Raw genomic sequence first — 19118 nt, 5'->3', positions numbered from 1 at the left:
TTACTTGCTAATAATATAGCTTTCTATAGGTGAAAGAATTTATAAAATCGGTTAAGTAGTGAACTCAAAATTGACTGTATATATATATTTTCATACAAACTTTCATCCCCTATTTCACCCTTTTAGGGGATGAATTTCAAAAAATCCTTTCTTATGTGACACCTACAGTATATTAAATCAATATCTTCTCGAAACTTGAAACTTGCCTATTCTCCCTCTGGATTATTTCCCTCCTCTGGAATGTTTTAAGTTTTAAATAATATACAAAAAGTATCATTTTGAAATATGTTTTTCAATTCCCATTTAAGTGTTACCTATAATAGTTTCTTGGAGTCACGAATACTATGAGTAAAAATAAATAGACATAATTATATTTGAATAAAACTTTTATTAAATTACAACAATTGTCTACATTATTATTACATATTTATTTGAGTTGTTTGTTTTAATAAATATTAGAATTAGAATTATATTTAGATTTAGATCTTATCTTAGCAGTCTTTAAAATGATTTTTTATTGCGTTGAGGTAATAAAGATTCTTTTGCATAATTAAATAATGATAATAATCCATATTTTTTACCTCTGCGAGAAAAATAATTTGTCACACAATCATTCTCTGTAAAAAAAATTAAAAAAATATTATACCTATAGTTTAGTTTACATGTTACATGTTCATCAAATGACTCTACACATATCATATAAGTCTAATTGGTGAAATATGGAAACAAGTTCAAATTGGTGAAATATGGAAATACTGTTCATAAAAATACGTTTGATAGCTTGTTAAATTCGAAATGATGTTTAGAATAATGTACTAGAAGTATTTTTCAAACATAAAGAAATGAGAATAAATAATTGACTGAGTTAATTGTTGAAATACTAATGTATAGACAGCGCGACGTTCATTACACTATCACATTACACATACATACATGTCACACATACATAACTGATATCCCATATAATACATACTATACAATTTGTCCCTAATTTGCACCCTCGTGAGTAAACAGTGCTGTTTACGCAAAAATGTTTCAAACAGAAGTTGTTTATTTTTTATAACAACATTTTTTACATTTAAACTTTTATTCTAGCTCCATCGGTTTGCAAGGTAGGTCCTGCGGATCGATTCAATTGACCTATGTTGCTCATTTACGAACTTAGTCTCATTTTTTTACGCCCTAAGCATGTTATAAAATTTCAGCGTGGTACCTTTTTTCGTTTTTGAGTTATCGTGTTCACAGACAGACTAATTAGATGATTTTATAAACGCCTATAGCAAAATTTAAGCGTTAAAAACTTAGGACTAAACTTAATATATCTTGATAAACAGTGTATCGCATTTAAGATGAAGACCCTCACAATTTCGTCATTTATAGGAATGTCGGAAAGCTGAACCTTGAACTCAGCCTACTACAAATTGACAAATAGGGCAAAGTCTTAAAATTTTGTCTGACACTATAGATGGTTAGAGATATCGAAAAAAATTATTAGAAGAAGTTTCTTAGAATATTTTTTTATGTCCATATACCGATTTTCATGACAAAATTCGCATTTGTAATTTTTTCATTATTTTGGTCGGAACACAAAATTTTTACAAGTTTAATGAAATATTTGAATACATAACACTATTAAATTATCAATTTGTCAGTTTTTACATTCCATAGTAATAAAATTAAAAAATAGGCCAGAATTTTAAGAATTTGCCTTATTTTTCAATTTGTAGTAAGCTGAGTCTAAGGTTCAGGTTTCGATTAAATATCTTAAAAAATGTGATCCACATCCCCCTGTATGACTGTGCAAATTTCAAATCGATATTCCTATAAATGACGAAAATGTAAGGGTGCTTTCGTCTTAAATGCGACACACTGTATATTACATATATACACGGCATAAAAATTGTAAAAATTATAAACAATTAAAGATGAAAACAAATGGTATTTGATTTTTCGCCAATATTTCCTAAAATATTAATATATAAGAAATTTAAAAAAAAAGGTTCTTAAAGAGGTGGAAATTTCTTTAATTTAACTCTGAAAATAGGTATTTTTGCGTAATTAAACACTTTTTCTTTAGCTTCACTTGGGAGATCAAATCTGTTAACGTTAATTTAAGTGACTTTCCTTTGATGAAAATTGATGAAATTTGGCAGACACGTGTATTTCCGATGACAATACACGAAAATGTTTAAATTAATTTGCATTGTTTATTTGTTGTTAAATTTAAAAAAAAAAATTATTTTCAGACTTTAAGCGCATAATTTTTTATGTTTTATTTTACGTAGAGACTTGAATTTTTCACAACTTGTAGCTAGTTTAATACACTAAACTAAACATAATTAAACATTTTTTACTTTTAAGTAATAAAAAAAAAAATTTTAAGCAACGCTTTTCTTAAGCTTAATATATCAATCAGTAGTAAACACAAATAATACAGTAACCTTGTCGTATATGGGGTTGTATGCATCAAATCGGGTAGTTCTGATTTTTTGTAGACTTGTTTATGATATTATTCCAATGTATAATCCAAGTTTGTGACCTTGAGCTCCGAGCGTAACCTTGTCAAAAATCGAAAAATTCGTGAAAATTTCGGAATTTGGCGATCATAACCTTAAAGGAATAGTTTTTTGATAAAATATTTTCAAAAATTTTTTATAGTAGACTAAATTTGCTACAATATGCGCCGAAAATGGATTCTGTAGACCCAATACTTTCCGAGATAAAGCCTTTCAAAATTTATCGACGCCAGTTTATACATCAGAGCCAACGTCAAATCCAGTAGTTTTCTAGATTTCTAGCAGACTTGTTTATGATGTTGTCCCAATGAATACTTCAAGTTTATGACCTCGAGCGACAAGCGCAACTTTGTCAAAGATCGAAAAAACCCGTGAAAATTCAGTTTTTTTTCTGATTTTGGTAATTATAACCCTAATTTGGCTACAATATGAGACTAGAGTCGTCTCTATAGATCCAATTGTTTCCGAGATAAATCCTTTCAAAATTCATCATTTTTTTCTTACTTCGCAATTTTTTGCAATATTATATCTTTTTGAATGAATTTTGACCCTAGCAGACTTCGTTGGAGGTAAATTAAACTACTTCCAGCTAGAGTAGTTTGAAATAATACTGAAATATTGCAAACTGACGTCTGAAATATTGCAAAAATTGCGAAGTTAGAAAAAATGAGGAACTTTCAACATCTTTTTCTCGGAAACTGTTGGGTCTTTAGTAACGATTCTAGTCCCGTATTGTAGCAAATTTAGTCTACTTTAAAAAGGTACTTCAAAAACTACCCCTTAAGAGTTATAATTGCTAAAATCTGAAAAAAAAAACTGAAATTTTCTCGCGTTTTTTGATTTTTGACAAAGTTGCGTTCGTCGCTCGAGGTCACATACTTGGATTAATCATTAAGACAATATTGTTAACAAGTCTGCTGAAAATCAAAACTGCTGTATTTGACGTTAGCTTTGATGTATAAACTTACGTCGCTAAATTTTGAAAGGCTTTATCTCGGAAAGTATTGGGTCTACAGAATCAATTTTCGGCACACATTGTAGCAAATTTAGTCTATTTTAAAAATGTTTTGAAAATATTTTATCAAAAAACTAGTCCTTTAAGGTTATAATCGCCAAATTCCGAAATTTTCACGGATTTTTCGATTTTTGACAAGGTTGCGTTCGGTGCTCAAGGTCACAAACTTGGATTATACATTGGAATACCATCATAAACAAGTCAGCAAAAAATCTGAACTACCCGATTGGCTGCCTACTGTAATGTATAAAGTTACTGTAATAAAAATAAATATATATCAACTACTAAAAGATAAAAAATAAAAACTTTGAAAACAACATAAACTTTCAAATCCAAATGGAAAAAATTGCACACATTCGTTAAAGAAAAGCGTGGGGTTCGTTGTTATAAAATGAAAGATTATTCATTTCACTCAATTAGTGAAAATTCGTAGCTTAACGCACCACACGCTTTTTTTAAACGCATGTGTGAGATTTGTTCCATTTTGATTTAAAAGTTTACGCTGCTTAAAAATTCTTTATTTTTACCTTTTTTTTAGTTGATTTTTTTTTGTAGTTGACATATATTTATTTTGTATTTACAACTGATTGATATATTAAGCTAAAGAAAATCGTTTCTTAAAAGAATTGTTTGATTATTTTAATTTTTTTTTTTTAGATTATTGTAATATCGCCAAAAACGAGTACCTATCTCAAAAATTATGATGTATTGTGAACACTTTAAGAATTTATTATCGTTGGAAATTTATTTATTTTTCAACAAGTTAAACAATTTTTTATTAAGAAAATTTTCTGGAATATTCGTTTTCATTGTAAACTAAAAAAAATGTTCAAATAATTGGCGTAAAATTATTTGATTTCGCGGAGCCCTTTTTATACATATACTTATCAAGATCAGGTCAAAAGAGTTAAAAAAAATTAGAATACTTTGTTTATAATAATTTTGTTAATTTAACAAAAAAGGCATAAAAATGAAAAATCAAGCATTTAAAAAAGTTATGATAAACAAAGTATTAAAATTTGTGTAACTCTTTTGATGTGGTTTGTTAAGTATATATACCGCTTGTAATGCATTTGATTAGCCATTATATATAAGTAAGAAGAAGTAAGAAGAAGTAAGAAGAGTTTTTATGGACGTTCTCGTGTACAAGACAAAGAGAGACTCTTCAAACGATTTATTGTGTGATGCTACTCCCACCTAAATCAAATGATATGATTGCGCTCGCATCACACACAATAAATTATCTGAAAAGTCTTTATTTGTCTTATACATAAGAACGTCCATAAACACTTTTTTCTAGTATATTATAATGACTAACAAGATGCTTTACAAATGGTACAATAAGAAGTGCTCCACGAAGCTAAAAACAATATACACCAATTATTTAAAAATTTTTTTTTTTTGATTACAATCACAACGAAAATTCCAATAAATTTTCAATTGTCTAACTTTAGTCGAGGAAATGAAACCAAAAATACCGTCTAATTGAGGAATTCTCTCCTTGTCGGTAGATTTTTATGAGAGCCGGTGGAAAATGTTAGTCTGAGTGTACTCAAAAATGTCATATACATGAATGCTTGTGCTCTTTCGATTTACGCCCATGCAGCGGGGGAGAAGTTCCCTACTCCCGGAAACCATATTGTCTTTATTACACATTAAAAAAACTATTGGAATGTATATTTTGGATAATTCTAAATATTTTTTGGGCTGACATTTTTTACTTAACCTCACCGTTATCGAAAAAAAATTGCGGATTTTTTCCTTGTTTCCGCGTTGGAACGTCTACATCACTGTATATATATATATATATATATATATATATATATATATATATATATATATATATATATATATATATATATATATATATATATATATATATATATATATATATCCACCCGTCCAGGCTGATTATTCTGAATAGTTTTTAAAAAAAATTGAAACGAAAAAACACGTATCAAATATTTTTTGAAACTCTATCTAACCATACCAAAAACACCCTCCACCCTCAACCCCTGTTAGGGGTAGGGGGTGTAACTTGAAAAAATCAAATGGAAACCCCTATTTTTTTCTGCAGATTTGGATTCTTCAGAAGAAAAGACAAACATTTTGTCTAAGAAATTTTTCCCGATTTTCGGTAGATCACGCTACAATCGACAAAAATCGTTCTTTTAGATTTGGCATAAGAATTGCGCCGTTCAATGACAAAAATCAAAACGAAAAAGTAAAAATAAAAATAAAAACACAAACACACAGAACCAAAACAAAAACAAAACAAAAGCAACACAAAAGTTAGAAATTCAACGAAAATAAAAGAGAAGCGAAAATGTCGAATTGCGGTAATTGAGGTAAACCACTAGACAATTGGGAGGATGCTAAATAAAGCTCTTAGAAAGAATTAGATATGAATCATTTTAGATTTAATTTTTTTTTCAGACTTTCCAAAATAAAAAAAAACATTTTTACAAAAATAATTTTTCTAAATCATAATAAAATATGAAAAACAAAAACAGAATAGTCTTCTCTTCAAAAAAACAAAAACAAAATTGAAAATAACTATTCTCGACTCAAAAAACTTTTCTCGCCTTCACTTGAACTGCAATTCTAATGCCAAATCTAAAAGAACGATTTTTGTCGATTGTAGTGTGATCTACCGAAAATCGGGAAAAATTTCTTAGACAAAATGTTTGTCTTTTCTTCTGAAGAATCCAAATCTGCAGAAAAAAATAGGGGTTTCCATTTGATTTTTTCAAGTTACACCCCCTACCCCTAACAGGAGTTGAGGGTGGAGGGTGTTTTTGGTATGGTTAGATAGAGTTTCAAAAAATATTTGATACGTGTTTTTTCGTTTCAATTTTTTTTGAAAACTATTCAGAATAATCAGCCTGGACGGGTGGTTTGGAACACCCCGTGTATATATACACATTTTCCGGTCAATGTGCACATTTGCCTCCTCGTTTGGATAATGTACATTCAACTAACATTTATAATTTCAAAGAAGGGAAATGTACATTGAATTGTACAATAACTATGTCGCTTTGGTAAATGTGGCAAGAAAAAATGAATTGTGATAAAACCTATTTTGACGAATGAAATGAATTCTAGGTGTGAATTGGATCTTATAGATTTACAGACACAACCAGATAATGAATTTAAATTTATTTTAAATTATCAAGATCATTTAACTAAAAACAAAAACTGCATCAGAAGTAGCAAAACAACTTGTGGACATTTTCACTGTTTTGGGAGCCCCATCCATTCTCTAATGTGATAAAGGTAGGGAGTTTGCAAATAAAATTATCCAAGAATTAGCAAATATAATAAATAAAGAAAGTGTGTTATTATTATTATTTGTATTATTTTGATTCCTATCGTATTGGTCCTGAAAAACTAGGACGAAAATTGTGTTTATGAATCATAACCTACGACATATTATATAATATTTAAAGAAAAGTATGTTTTGTTTGTCATTTACATTTTTTAATTAAAATAATTTTCGTTATTGAAGCCTTTTGTATTATGTTTATTAAAATAAATTATTATTTAAATAAATATTTTTTTACTGCAACAACATTTTTAATTTATTTGTATTCCAACTTTTCTTAAAACATGAAGGTAGGTATGAGTATACATTTACCAAAACGTGAAGACAAGAGTACACATTTTACACATTTATACCTAACTTTTTGGGAAATGTACACATTTTACGGTAAATGTGTACATTTACCGTAAAATGTATATATATATTAGCTAAAAATAAACTTACGTTCCCAATGTATTAATTATTGACATAAATTTATCAAAATATAATCAATTCAAATTTAAATTTGTATGACCAAAAATTATAATTTTTATTTTCATGGTGCTAATTTTTCAAATTAAGAACAGGTAAGAAATGAAAAGAATCAAAAAACTATTAGAAAGCCTAAAATATAAACATTTCATAATTTAAATATCAAAATTCATAATTAATGTCAACAAATAAGCTTAAAAATATATATTTTTTATGTATAGCCAAAAATGAGGCCAAAATATACGTTTTTTTTTCGACGGGTTATATATCGAAAACGGTGAGGTTAGGCAAAAAATGCTAAGAGTAAAAAAGTGTTTAGAAAACCACAACCATAAAAAAATGCTTAGAGTAGTCCAATATATAACATCCTATGACTTTCAAATGAAGTTTTTGGCCAGAACTACGAAATAATCTTTATTTTCCTCAACAACGATTTTTCGGAAAAAATCCGCAATTTTTTTTCAAATGCTTTCATTTCAATAACGGTGAGGTTCAGAAAAAAATGTTAAAGTTCCAAAAATATTTAGAATAGAATTTTCCAAAATATACATTCCAATAGTTTTTTAAATGTTTAATAAAGAGAATATGGTATCAGGGAGTAGGGAACTTCTGCCCCGCTGCATGGGCGTAAATCGAAAAAGGACAAGCATTTATGTATATGACATTTTTGAGTACACTCAGACAAACATTTTCAACCGGCTCCCATAAAAATCAACTAATTTTCTAAATCTAGAGAATTCGTGAGTCAAATGCTTCATCTCCTACAGTACTTGTTGAAAAATTAACTTTAAGATAAATTTTCAACAATAATAAATTCTTTAGAGTGGGAGGATTTCACCAATTTAAACTTGTTGCTTAGATTATTAAGACTCAGTCTATCGATTACCCAGATTTCCACGTTTTCATATTAGTATGTATTATCTTTCATATGAAAGAAAACAATGCTGCCATCTCACCTCTGAAAATGACGCTTGTCAATTCTTAATGATTTCTTATTTCTTTATAATAGTCTATATTTAAAAAATAAGCCATCATTAAATTTTTCTCTACCTACAAATTGCCAGTGGAATAACAATTGGGTGGTAGGATGAGCAAAATGCCATAGAAAGGTCCCGACTCAAGACAGTTAGCAATGTAGTTTGATCGTTAAAATGGCTGGAAGTTACAATTAGAATAATTTTTGGATAGACTTGCTCTTATAAAAATATGGGATTTATTTTTTGCAATTCTGGTTTAAAGTCAAGGGTCCTTAATGATTTGAATTCAATTGCAGATTTTGACGAAAGCCCGCTCTTTAGCGCGTTATCGTTAACAAAAACGACACAAATTTGTTTGCGTAGGCAGAGGTTTCAATACATCTTCGGTCATTTTCTAAACGTACTATTATTGCGAGTAACGCAGCATCTGGCGTGCGAGCAACTAAAAAATTTTTTAATTTACTGTCCACTCGCTTCATACGATAGAATTTCGTATTCCTTTCATTCGGTTTCGCGTTAGTGACTTTTAGCCTTTTGCCGGATTTTCCTCATTTTTAACCGACTTCAAACAAAAATGGAGGAGGTTATCAATTCGACTGTCTTTTTTTTTATGTTTGTTACCGCATAACTTTTGACTGGGTAAATCGATTTTGATGATTTTTTATCTGTTTGAAAGCTAGTGCTTCCCGTGTGGTCCCATTTCATTTTTGTTAAGTTCCATGAGAAAACCATAAAAAACTTAAATTTGCATTAAGTATGCACGACAAGAGTACGAATAACTCAATATCAAGCCAACCGATTTCGATGATTCTTTTTTTAGTGACAAATTAGTTAGTGTACTTCAGATTCACTATAAATCCGAAAATAAAAAAAACTTTTAACAAAAAGAAAATCGACTTCAAAAGAAAAACTTTCCCAAAACAAATTAATATGCACTAAAAAGTAAAAAATAACGATAATATAATGTAGTTAAAATTATTGTTATTTTTGGAGTCGGTGTCAGCCAAAGAAACAACTCTGACAGAACAGTTTGCTACATTAGCTTGGCTGACACCGACTCCAAAAATAACAATAATTTTAACTACATTATATTATCGTTATTTTTTACTTTTTAGTGCAAATTAATATGTTTTGGAAAAGTTTTTCTTTTGAAGTCGGTTTTCTTTTTGTTAAAAGTTTTTTTTCTTTATCTACTCTCTTTTGCCTGCACCCTTTTTTGTTTGATTTTTCTAATTTTCTTTATCGCAATTTACGAAACCCTTTTTTATGAATAACTATTTAATACACCTATTTAATACAATTGTTATTCTCTGTGAATGAAAGCTGAACTATTGATATCTGGTAACTACAAGTACTGTCATCTGGTAGTCTAAATTGGAACTATCAGCTAACGGTCAGCTGTTATAAGTATTATGTTTTGTATGAAAAAAGTAACTTGTATTTACGATTTTTTTTTTATTATTGTACGTTTTTCTGAAACAAAAAAATTCAGTAAAACCATGAAAAATACGGAAAACACTTTGGGTACACGATTCCCTACAAAAGAAAATAGAAGTAAAACATTTTGTTGGATGCAGCAGTAAGACTATGAGACATACAGATGTTCGGTTTTAAGAGGAAAAAATCGGCTGTAGAAAAATGTTACATTTTTAAAGATCAAGAAAAAAATTACAGAATATATGCAAATTTGTTCTTTGCACTTTAGAAGATCAGATTATTTCTTATCAGATTATTTACTATTATACTTATTTTTAAGCTTAAAATTAATAAATTATTTTGAAAGTAAATTAAAAACATCAAGTAATTTGTTATGCAGATTTAGATCTATAAACGCGTAAGAAGTTTGAAAAAAATGTAGTTCCTTTTTGCAATCTACCTGGTAATGATAAAAAAACAGTATCAATGGATATTAATTATAATGATAGAGAGGCAAGAAGATTACAACGAGAAACAAGTAGAAATGAAATGCTTGCAGCTAATCAATCTGCTCATAATCAAAACCGGATACTTCAACTAATCCAACTACCATTGATTTTACTGATGAATTTAATGGTCATAAAGATTTAAATATTTAAGATCACGAACTTTTAAAGGAAAATACTGAAACATTATAAACAAAATTCATTGATATTGGCATTCAGGTCAAAAGGGGAGATTTGCTGTTTCTTGTGATATAATAAAAATGAAAAAGAATTTAATACATTAACCGGAATCGCAAATTTTGAAATTTTAAAAACAATTTTAGATGTTGTTACAGATAGATTTCCAAAATATCAATCCGATAGAATGCATCTACGGAGTAAAATTATTATGACTTTTAAATTTATTATATGCAATCCTAACCGTATTATTCAAATGTTCTTCAGAGTCACAGAAAAAAAAGATTAATTAGACTAAAGATATTGTTAATAAATGGTTATTTGTTAAAATTATGTAATTCCATATGTGAATTAAATAAATGAATAAATTTTACTTTAAACAAATTTTATTCAAAATTCTTTCTACCTATTACGGTTTCTTGAGAAGCATCAGCCTAACCTAATAAAATAAATTAATTCATTTTGCTCGTTTTTACATGCATAATGTAACGTCGTTGAAAAATAACAATGTCAGAGACTCGAATAAATTTTTTGCAAATTCTTCATCAAAGTCAATGCTAATAACTTTTATGCTTTTATCAAAAGAGGAATATTTGATGATTAATCAATGTTTATAATAAAAATAATAAAAATGATTATTCTTGAAACAATTATTGTCCCGTACTATTTACTACCAATTATTTTCGCTAGATGGCATGTTTGCAATTTACAGTTATCAAAAAAAAAAAAAATTAAAAATTTTGAAAAGTCAGGAAAACCGCAAATGACTAAACGAAAAAATATAATGAATATTATTATTACTCGATTGTGTTAAATAAAATTGGAAAAATCAAACAAAGGGTTGCTCTCTTATTAGTATACTCATCAGGTAGTTTTAATTGGAAAGTTTTCCAGGATTTTTGAAAATGGGTGATTTTATATATTTTGAGGAGCTGTTTTCGAATTTCCACTTTGCATACCTTGAGTCTTTGCCGCCTGCGTCGCTCTATTGGAAAAATGGCGTCGAAAAGAAGTTTTTTGACAATATATCTTTTTCGAGTCATTTTACGAGGGACAAAAAAATACAAATTATGCATACAAAATCCGTATACAAAATACGTAACACAAATTTCCTACAATTTATGTCATTATAATTTTTTTCGTAAAATTGTTTTGGCGTACTAGCGCCGCAAAGTGATTAAATTAATTGAGAAATTATAAATTTTGATTCGAGTATTTAACGTTAAATAACCGAAAAATTTAACGTTTTTTGAAAAAAGTATATCATGCACTTTTAAAAGTAGTATAAAAAACCTAGAAAATGAAAAACTTTCAAATCATTTGCACAAAAATTAACGGAGCTATAGAAAAAAGAAAGTTTTTCGTACCTTTTATTTTATGTAAAACATGGTACGAGAAACTTCAGCACAAAAACTAATGAATTTACCATGGGAACTAAAATTAAGCTTGCCGCTATCCAATTCACTTTATTTAGGTACTGAAAACATACTCAAAATGTTTTAACAGTTTCGGATACAGAGTTTTCAAAATATTGCAATTTATTCTGATTTAATTTTGTATTCAGATTTTTTCCTCGTAAAATGACTCGGAAAAGAGATATCGTCAAAAACTGCTTTTTCCAATATGACAGCGCGAGCGCCAAAGATTCGAGGTAGCAAAGTGAAAATTCGAAAAGAGCATCTCAAAATCTATAAAATTACTCATTTTCAAAACTCCCAGAAAACTTTCCTTGTAACCCTTTCTTTGTGAACCAAATGATTAGTAATGTTTTTGTCAAATCCAAAAAACTTAAAAAAATACAACAATGATCTAGAATCTGTAATTACAAAAAGTTTACTGAGTTTAAGATTATATCTGTAAGATCATTTTAGAGGAGATACGGCAATTTTAAGTAAAAGTGTCAATTTTGTTTTGTCGGCGAATAACTAGGTCTTAGAAGCTCTCTCTCTCTCATAAAGATCAATATAAACAGATTTTAAAGAGAAACAAACAAGGTTTCGATTTCAAAAACACAATTGGTTAAATAAATATTTATTCACCTCATGCACGCTTTTAAAATGCATATCAAATTAGTTACTCTCAGCGTTTCAAATCTGCGCATAAAATATTAAGGGATTGATTAAAAATGTTTGAGATATTGATTCAAAACCTAGAAAGTACAAGTTATCGAATCATATATATATCATTCAAATTCAATCATTTTTCGTTCAGATATACCTGCGCCACTTTTTTGCGGTGCAGTATATAATAATGAACCAATCATGACCTAATGATTTCGTTAAAAATTCTATAAAGGAATGATACCAGGTCATAACTGCTAGTGGCACGTATTTGTATAAACGTAACAGAAGAGTGCAAGAAGACTTTAAAGGAATAAAATAGTAGAGTAATTCTACAAACGACCCCATGATAAAATCGAATTTGATGCTACCCAGAAACAAAAAATAGGGTCGTGAAGATTGAAACATCCTTAAAAACGTACTATAGTTTGCATCACTGCAGCTATTGCACAACATAGCCTAAAAAATTCATAAAAGTCCAAAAATCGGTTTTTTTTTCTCTAAAAAAACAAACGAAGCATCCTATAGGAAAAAGTTTCGGTAGAAAATTGTCTATAATAAAAACATCTATCGAATGAGTTAGGTTTGATTAAGATACGTAGTATAGTTTACGAGAACATCGCAAAAAAACCATCAAAAACAGCAATTTTTTTGGATATCTCGTTTGGAATGAGATTGCCGCAAGTATAAATAGGTACTAATACATCATTCCGTATTTTCCATCCCCACTCTGTTACAACGGCATCCTTTCTCTGCCGTATTTACATTTGCAAGTAAAACCTCATTGCATGTTGCCCAGCTGCTCCCTCAATGGAGGGTAGAGATTGTAGTTTAAAAGTGGCTCGAGATGTTGATTTCTGAAATAACTCATATCGGAGATCGTAACAATAAAAACATTGACAATTTTATTACAAATTTCAATTTTTTATTTTTTAATATTTTTTTTTAGATTAAAAATTAAAAATAAACATTTCTAACGTTTAGCATACAATTCTACTTTGTCTTACGAAAAATTTTGGCCCAATTTGGATCCAGTAGGCCAATGATCAATTTACGAAAAGCCCTTTTTTTCGTAATTTAACTATAAATCGGATACTTTTCAATATTTTTTTAAGTTTGCGAAAACAATATTTTCCCACTCAACAAAGGCTACTTTTTCACTAAACATGGAGTCATTTGCTTAAAAATTAAAAGAAATACGTTAAAAATAAAAAATCGCTGTTTTTTATAGTTTTTTCCGATTTTCTCGTAAACTATACAACGTATCTTAATCAAACCCAACTCATTCGATAGATCTTGTTATTATCGCCAATTTTTTATCGAAATTTTTTTCTGTAGATTGCTTCGTTTCTTTTAAATAAAAAAAAAAATATTTTTGACCTTTTATGAATATTTATACCATGTATATATGAAATATATCAAGGTATACTAAGTTTAGTACCAAGTAACGCTTAAAAATATTGATGCTACCAAAAAAATTTTGGTATAGGTGTTCATAAATTGTCTGTCTGTCTGTCCGCCTGACAACACGATGACTCAAAAACGCAAAAAGATATGAAGCTAAATTTTTTATAGCGTGCTTAGAACGTAAAAAATGTGGTCGAGTTCGTAAAAGGAGCAACATTGAGCAATTGAGCGTAATTGAGCAACATAGGTCAATTTTGGTCTTGGGTCCGTAGGACCTACCTTGTTAGCCGTTAGAGATAGTAAACAACTTTTGTATCAAACATTTTTTCACAAACTTCACTGTTTACCCGTGAGAGCGCAAATAATATAGTATGTATTATATGGGAATATTAGTTATATGCGTGTGTCCTGTATGCATGTGTGTCTATCTTTCTTTACTTACATGATGTCAAAAACTAAACGATTACGTAATCAGCACTGTCTATACATGGTATTTAAATAATGAACTCAGTCAATTGTTTGTTTTCACTTGTTTAGGGTATGTTGTGCAACAGCAACAGAGATGTAAACTATAGTACCTTTTTAAGGATGTTTATTTTTTGTTTTTTTTTTTTTTGTTTCTGGATGGCATCGTTTCATAAAATTACAGGCCTGTAAGTAATAAGTAAGTAAGTAATAATTACCTAATAGATGTGTACGTTCAGTAACAGCAACAGTTGGTAACACATTTTCATTTGCTGATAATGATACAAACAAGGCAAATGGTACAAGCCATAAACATAAAGTGAAGTATGCTAAGACTTGTGTGAATGTATGATATGTTGTACTAAAGAATGTGAATGCTAAATAATGATTAACAATTACAAATATAACTGCCATGATGAATGTAGGGGATGTAAACGATGTAAATGGAAAAGTTTGGATAATCATCCAATGTAATGATTGTGATATAATACCACTAACAAATAATGTTAATGGTAAATCTTCAAATAACCAACATCCAATTAAACAACTTGTTGTTATCTGTAAATCAACAAAAACAACGATTATCAAATTACATAATCAAAAAATAATCAAACATAATCAAAACTAGTTGCTGAAAAGTACGTCAATCATTATTATCGGACCAGCAGACCAGGCGCTAATTTTACGAGAGTGTAGAAAAGAAAGTGCTCTTTAAATTTACGTTTAAAAGTTCGTAATAAACAATCGTGCTGCAAAAACATGAAAATAGAAAAGAAATATAGGCTAAAATACGCGTTTTTTCGAACGCTTATATATTAGTACCATTAAACTAAATATCTAAAAGGACAATATTTATGCATCTTTGAAATTTTATTTATTTGTTGTTAATCAGATTGTAAACACTTCATAAAAAGTCTACCTCTCAGGGACGTATCTAACCCCATTTTTTGGTGGGTAGTTTGGGGGTTTTAATCAGTTTTTATATAAATTACAAAAATAACTATGCATCAAATAAAAAAATAAAAAATTATATAGATGAATTAAGAGTAGTTTTAGCTGAAGTATTTGTGCGAATTTTTGTTTATTTTCGACTTTCTAGCTTCAAAGTTGACCGACATTTGTCAATTTTAAAATAGATTTTTTTTGCTCATTCAATCAAATGAAAAAGTATCCATTTTGTAAACCGCTAGAGATAGGACAAAAGTTTAAATGTAAAAATTACTCCTTATAAAAAATAATAATAACATTTATTTGAATAATTATTTCATAGATGTTTATCCATGAGTGCGCAACTTAGAAAAAAAACTTTAGCGTCCATTTCCCAAAACTATAAAAACAAGTAGTGTGTTCACTTTTTTCAGGTTAACTTCAACTGGTGGCTTTGTGAAACATTCTAGAAAAACAAACAAAAATTTCGAAATTTTAGAAAGTATTTTGAAGACGCCCTCACGAGTAAAAACGGATGTACGGGAGAAAAAAATATTTCAAACAAAAGTTTGTTAATTTTTTTATTAGAAATAACTTTTACATTTAAACTTTTGTTCTGTCTCTAACGGTTTACAAGATGGATACTTTTTCATGTAATTGAATCAGCAAAAAAATTCCATTGTAAAATTGGCATCTTAGGCCAATAGAATTACGGATTGTACGTGTTGTTGTTGGTTACAGGTCAGAAGTGGTTTTAATCTACGAAGGGGGGTACTCACATTATGGACCTGCCGAGTCCGCTCGCCCGGTACCTGGGGACTGGTGTTATTCAGCAAATTCGGCTAAAAAGTTTTTTTGCTTTCTGGTAAGCGATGTAGCTCGTAAATGGTGAACTTTAGGATACTAGTGCTGTAGAACTTTTTGTTCCTTAGATGTTTTTCTAGAACTTCGAATGAAAAAAAAAAATTAATGGTGCAAATTTTTGCGAATAGTTGTTTTAAAAAAACTTACCCCTACATCTTGTACCTTATACTTCAAAGAACAAAATTAGCTTTGAAACGTTTCATTTGATCTAATAGTTTTTGCACAACTTCATTTTTCACTATTTGTCTGAAAAAAAGTGATTGACTTTGAGCAAGCCGCAAGGTCTGAGTTTTTATCCGATCGCAATTTCAATGGGAATCGAAAGAGCAAAATGTCAACTTTATTTAACAATTCGTCATTTTTTAAACCGCTATAACTGTAGTTAATATTGAATATGGGTATAGGCAACAAAATTGTTAAATAAAATTTACATTTTGCTCTTTCGATTCCTGGCATTGAAATTGCGATCGGATAAAAACTCAGACGTTGCGGCTTGCTCAAACTCAATCACTGTTTTTCAGACACCTTGTGCAAAATGAAGTTGTGCAAAAACTATTAGATCAAATGAAACGTTTCAAAGCTAATTTTGTTCTTTGAAGTATAAGCTACAAGATGTAGGGGTAAATTTTTATTAAACAATTATTTGTAAACAAATAAATTCATTTGAAAAATAGCGTTTTCTCGGCATTTTTTTCGCATTTATTCGCAAAAATTTGCAACATAAAATTTGTTTTTGGTTTTTTTTTTCATTCGAAGTTCTAGAAAAACATCTAAGGAACAAAAAGTTCCACATCATCAGTATCCTAAAGTGCACCATTTACGAGCTACATCGCTTACAAGAAAACAAAAAAATTTTTTTAGCCGAATTTCCTGAATAACTCCATGTCCATAATGTGAGTACCCCCATCCATAGATTAAAACCACTTCTGACCTGTAACCAACAACAACACGTAAGCCATATCTTATTCCGTTATTCTATTGGTCTATCTCGACCATCTTTGAAGTCAGAAAGTCGAAAAAAGCGAAAATGTGCACAAATACTTCAGATAATTTGTAAAAAAATGATTTAAAAAAAAAAAAGGGGGTCGACAATTGTCATGAGTAAAAAATGCTTAGAATCGTTCAAAATATAATATCTAATTGCTTTTAAATTAAAATTTTGACCGAAATCACAAAATAATCTTTATTTTCGACGAAAATCCGCATTTTTTTTTCAAATGTTTATGCAGAAAATCTAATAGTTTTTTAAATATATAATAATATTTTAAAATAAAGGAGAATGTGTTATCCAGAAGTAGAATACTTCTGTCCCACTTTATAGACGTAAATCACAAAAGCACAAGTTCTCATAAATATGATTTCGTTGAATATGCTCAAATAAACATTTTCCACCGGCTTCCATAAAAATATACTGATGAGGAGTCGATTCCTGGTTCAGATTGTTTTTTCAACATTTATTAAAAAGTTGATCCGTTTTAATGAAACTCATCATCAGATTGAAATAACTTTAAATTATAAAATTGTATTGAATATGAAGGGGATAGTGATAATTTGAACAACATACCAAAATCATAGCAGTAATAGACTTTTTAGCAATAACAGTGTATTCTTCGACGAGTTCGGCTAAATAATATAATCCTGCAGCTAAAATAATAAATATAAAGAACAAAGGTAACTAACATACATCACATAATATAACTGATAACTGACTATGAACGAACTTACCTAATGAAATAGTACAAAAACATAATTGAATTAAAAATGATAACCATGTTAAAATTAAATAAAACCACATATTTAAGTATTGTAAATTTATAGAATATAGAATGGATAGATATTACCCAATTCATTTAACATTCAACTAAATTGAATTGATGGTATTATTTGTTTACATACATATTTAAAATAAATAGTTATAACTTTACAATTTATGTTATGATCTTGATCACTATCAATCACTATTAAACTTATTCAATCAAACTTCCAAATTATGATTACCTCCTCTAAATATATATATATATATATATGATATACAAGTAAACGCAGTTATTTATCTATTTATTAATTTTCAATTCTTCTTTATTATTTATCACGTATAATCATTTCATTTTTTACATTATTACATTTCTATTCATCATCCTCATATCTTCTCAATGTCATTGTCATCTTAGAATTCAATCAACCACTCATTCAAACAACAGATGGCAGCACCATACAATAATTTAACCTGTTGCCACTATCGCATCGGATAGAATGAAACTACAACTTTTCAAAAAAAAAACCAGCCCTCCTACGTCTTAAAGACGCACTGTTTTTAATTTAGCAAGGTTTTCAACCATATATACCTTTCAATATTAAAAAAAAATTTTTTTAGGTATATTATTTTAAAAAATAAAAATTTTTTTATGGTTGTTTTCGTAAAATTAATAAGCATGAACTCGTATTAAACTTTTATTTCTTTATCGTAATCACCAATTACGAATTTTAGTGAAATGAAATATTAAATTTCGTTTACAATTTATATACAAAATTCTGAAAATAAATTGCTAGCCTAAAATACTAAACTGGTTACAAAAAAACACTCTAACTAGAACTAGTTCAACACTTATTAACGAATTGCATTATTATACCATGAATATATGAAATATACATAGTATATTAAGTTTCGTCTCAAGTTTGTAACGCTTAAAAATATTGATGCTACGAAAAAAATTTTGGTATAGGTGTTCATAGAATCACCTAATGAATCCATTTCCGGTTGTCCGTCCGTCCGTCCGTCCGTCCGTCTGTGGACACGATAACTCAAAAACGAAAAAAGATACCGAGCTGAAATTTTTACAGCGTACTCAGTACGTAAAAAGTGAGGTCCAGTTCATAAATGAGCATCATAGGTCAATTGGGTCCGTAGGACCCATCTTGTAAACCGTTAGAGATAGAACAAAAAATGTTCCTTATAAAAAAATAAAAAACTTTTGTTTGAAACATTTTTTTGTAA

The 19118-nt window shown here is 28.8% G+C and overlaps 1 protein-coding gene across 2 annotated transcripts; it reads right to left on the bottom strand.

Annotated features, from left to right (window-relative positions):
- Positions 1–431: 431 nt before the first annotated feature.
- On the bottom strand, positions 432–18168 carry LOC123298187 (protein TEX261). Of its 2 annotated transcripts, XM_044880119.1 has the most exons (6): positions 17849–18168; positions 17688–17767; positions 14566–14890; positions 13902–13910; positions 9832–9837; positions 432–617 (listed from the first exon to the last, which is right to left on the bottom strand). In XM_044880119.1, the coding sequence occupies exons 1-6, from the start codon at positions 17916–17918 to the stop codon at positions 502–504; spliced, it is 606 nt and encodes a 201-aa protein (XP_044736054.1). In that variant the 5' UTR covers positions 17919–18168; the 3' UTR covers positions 432–501. The 2 variants fall into 2 exon arrangements, with proteins under 2 accessions (XP_044736054.1, XP_044736052.1); XM_044880117.1 differs by lacking the exons at positions 9832–9837; positions 13902–13910 and having other exon boundaries at positions 14551–14890.
- Between the last annotated feature and the right edge of the window lie 950 nt (positions 18169–19118).

Source organism: Chrysoperla carnea, chromosome 4, assembly GCF_905475395.1.
Source record: "Chrysoperla carnea chromosome 4, inChrCarn1.1, whole genome shotgun sequence".
NCBI lineage: Eukaryota > Metazoa > Arthropoda > Insecta > Neuroptera > Chrysopidae > Chrysoperla > Chrysoperla carnea.
The sequence above is the reverse complement of the archived record's forward strand: the minus strand, read 5'-3'. Positions and strand labels throughout refer to the sequence as shown.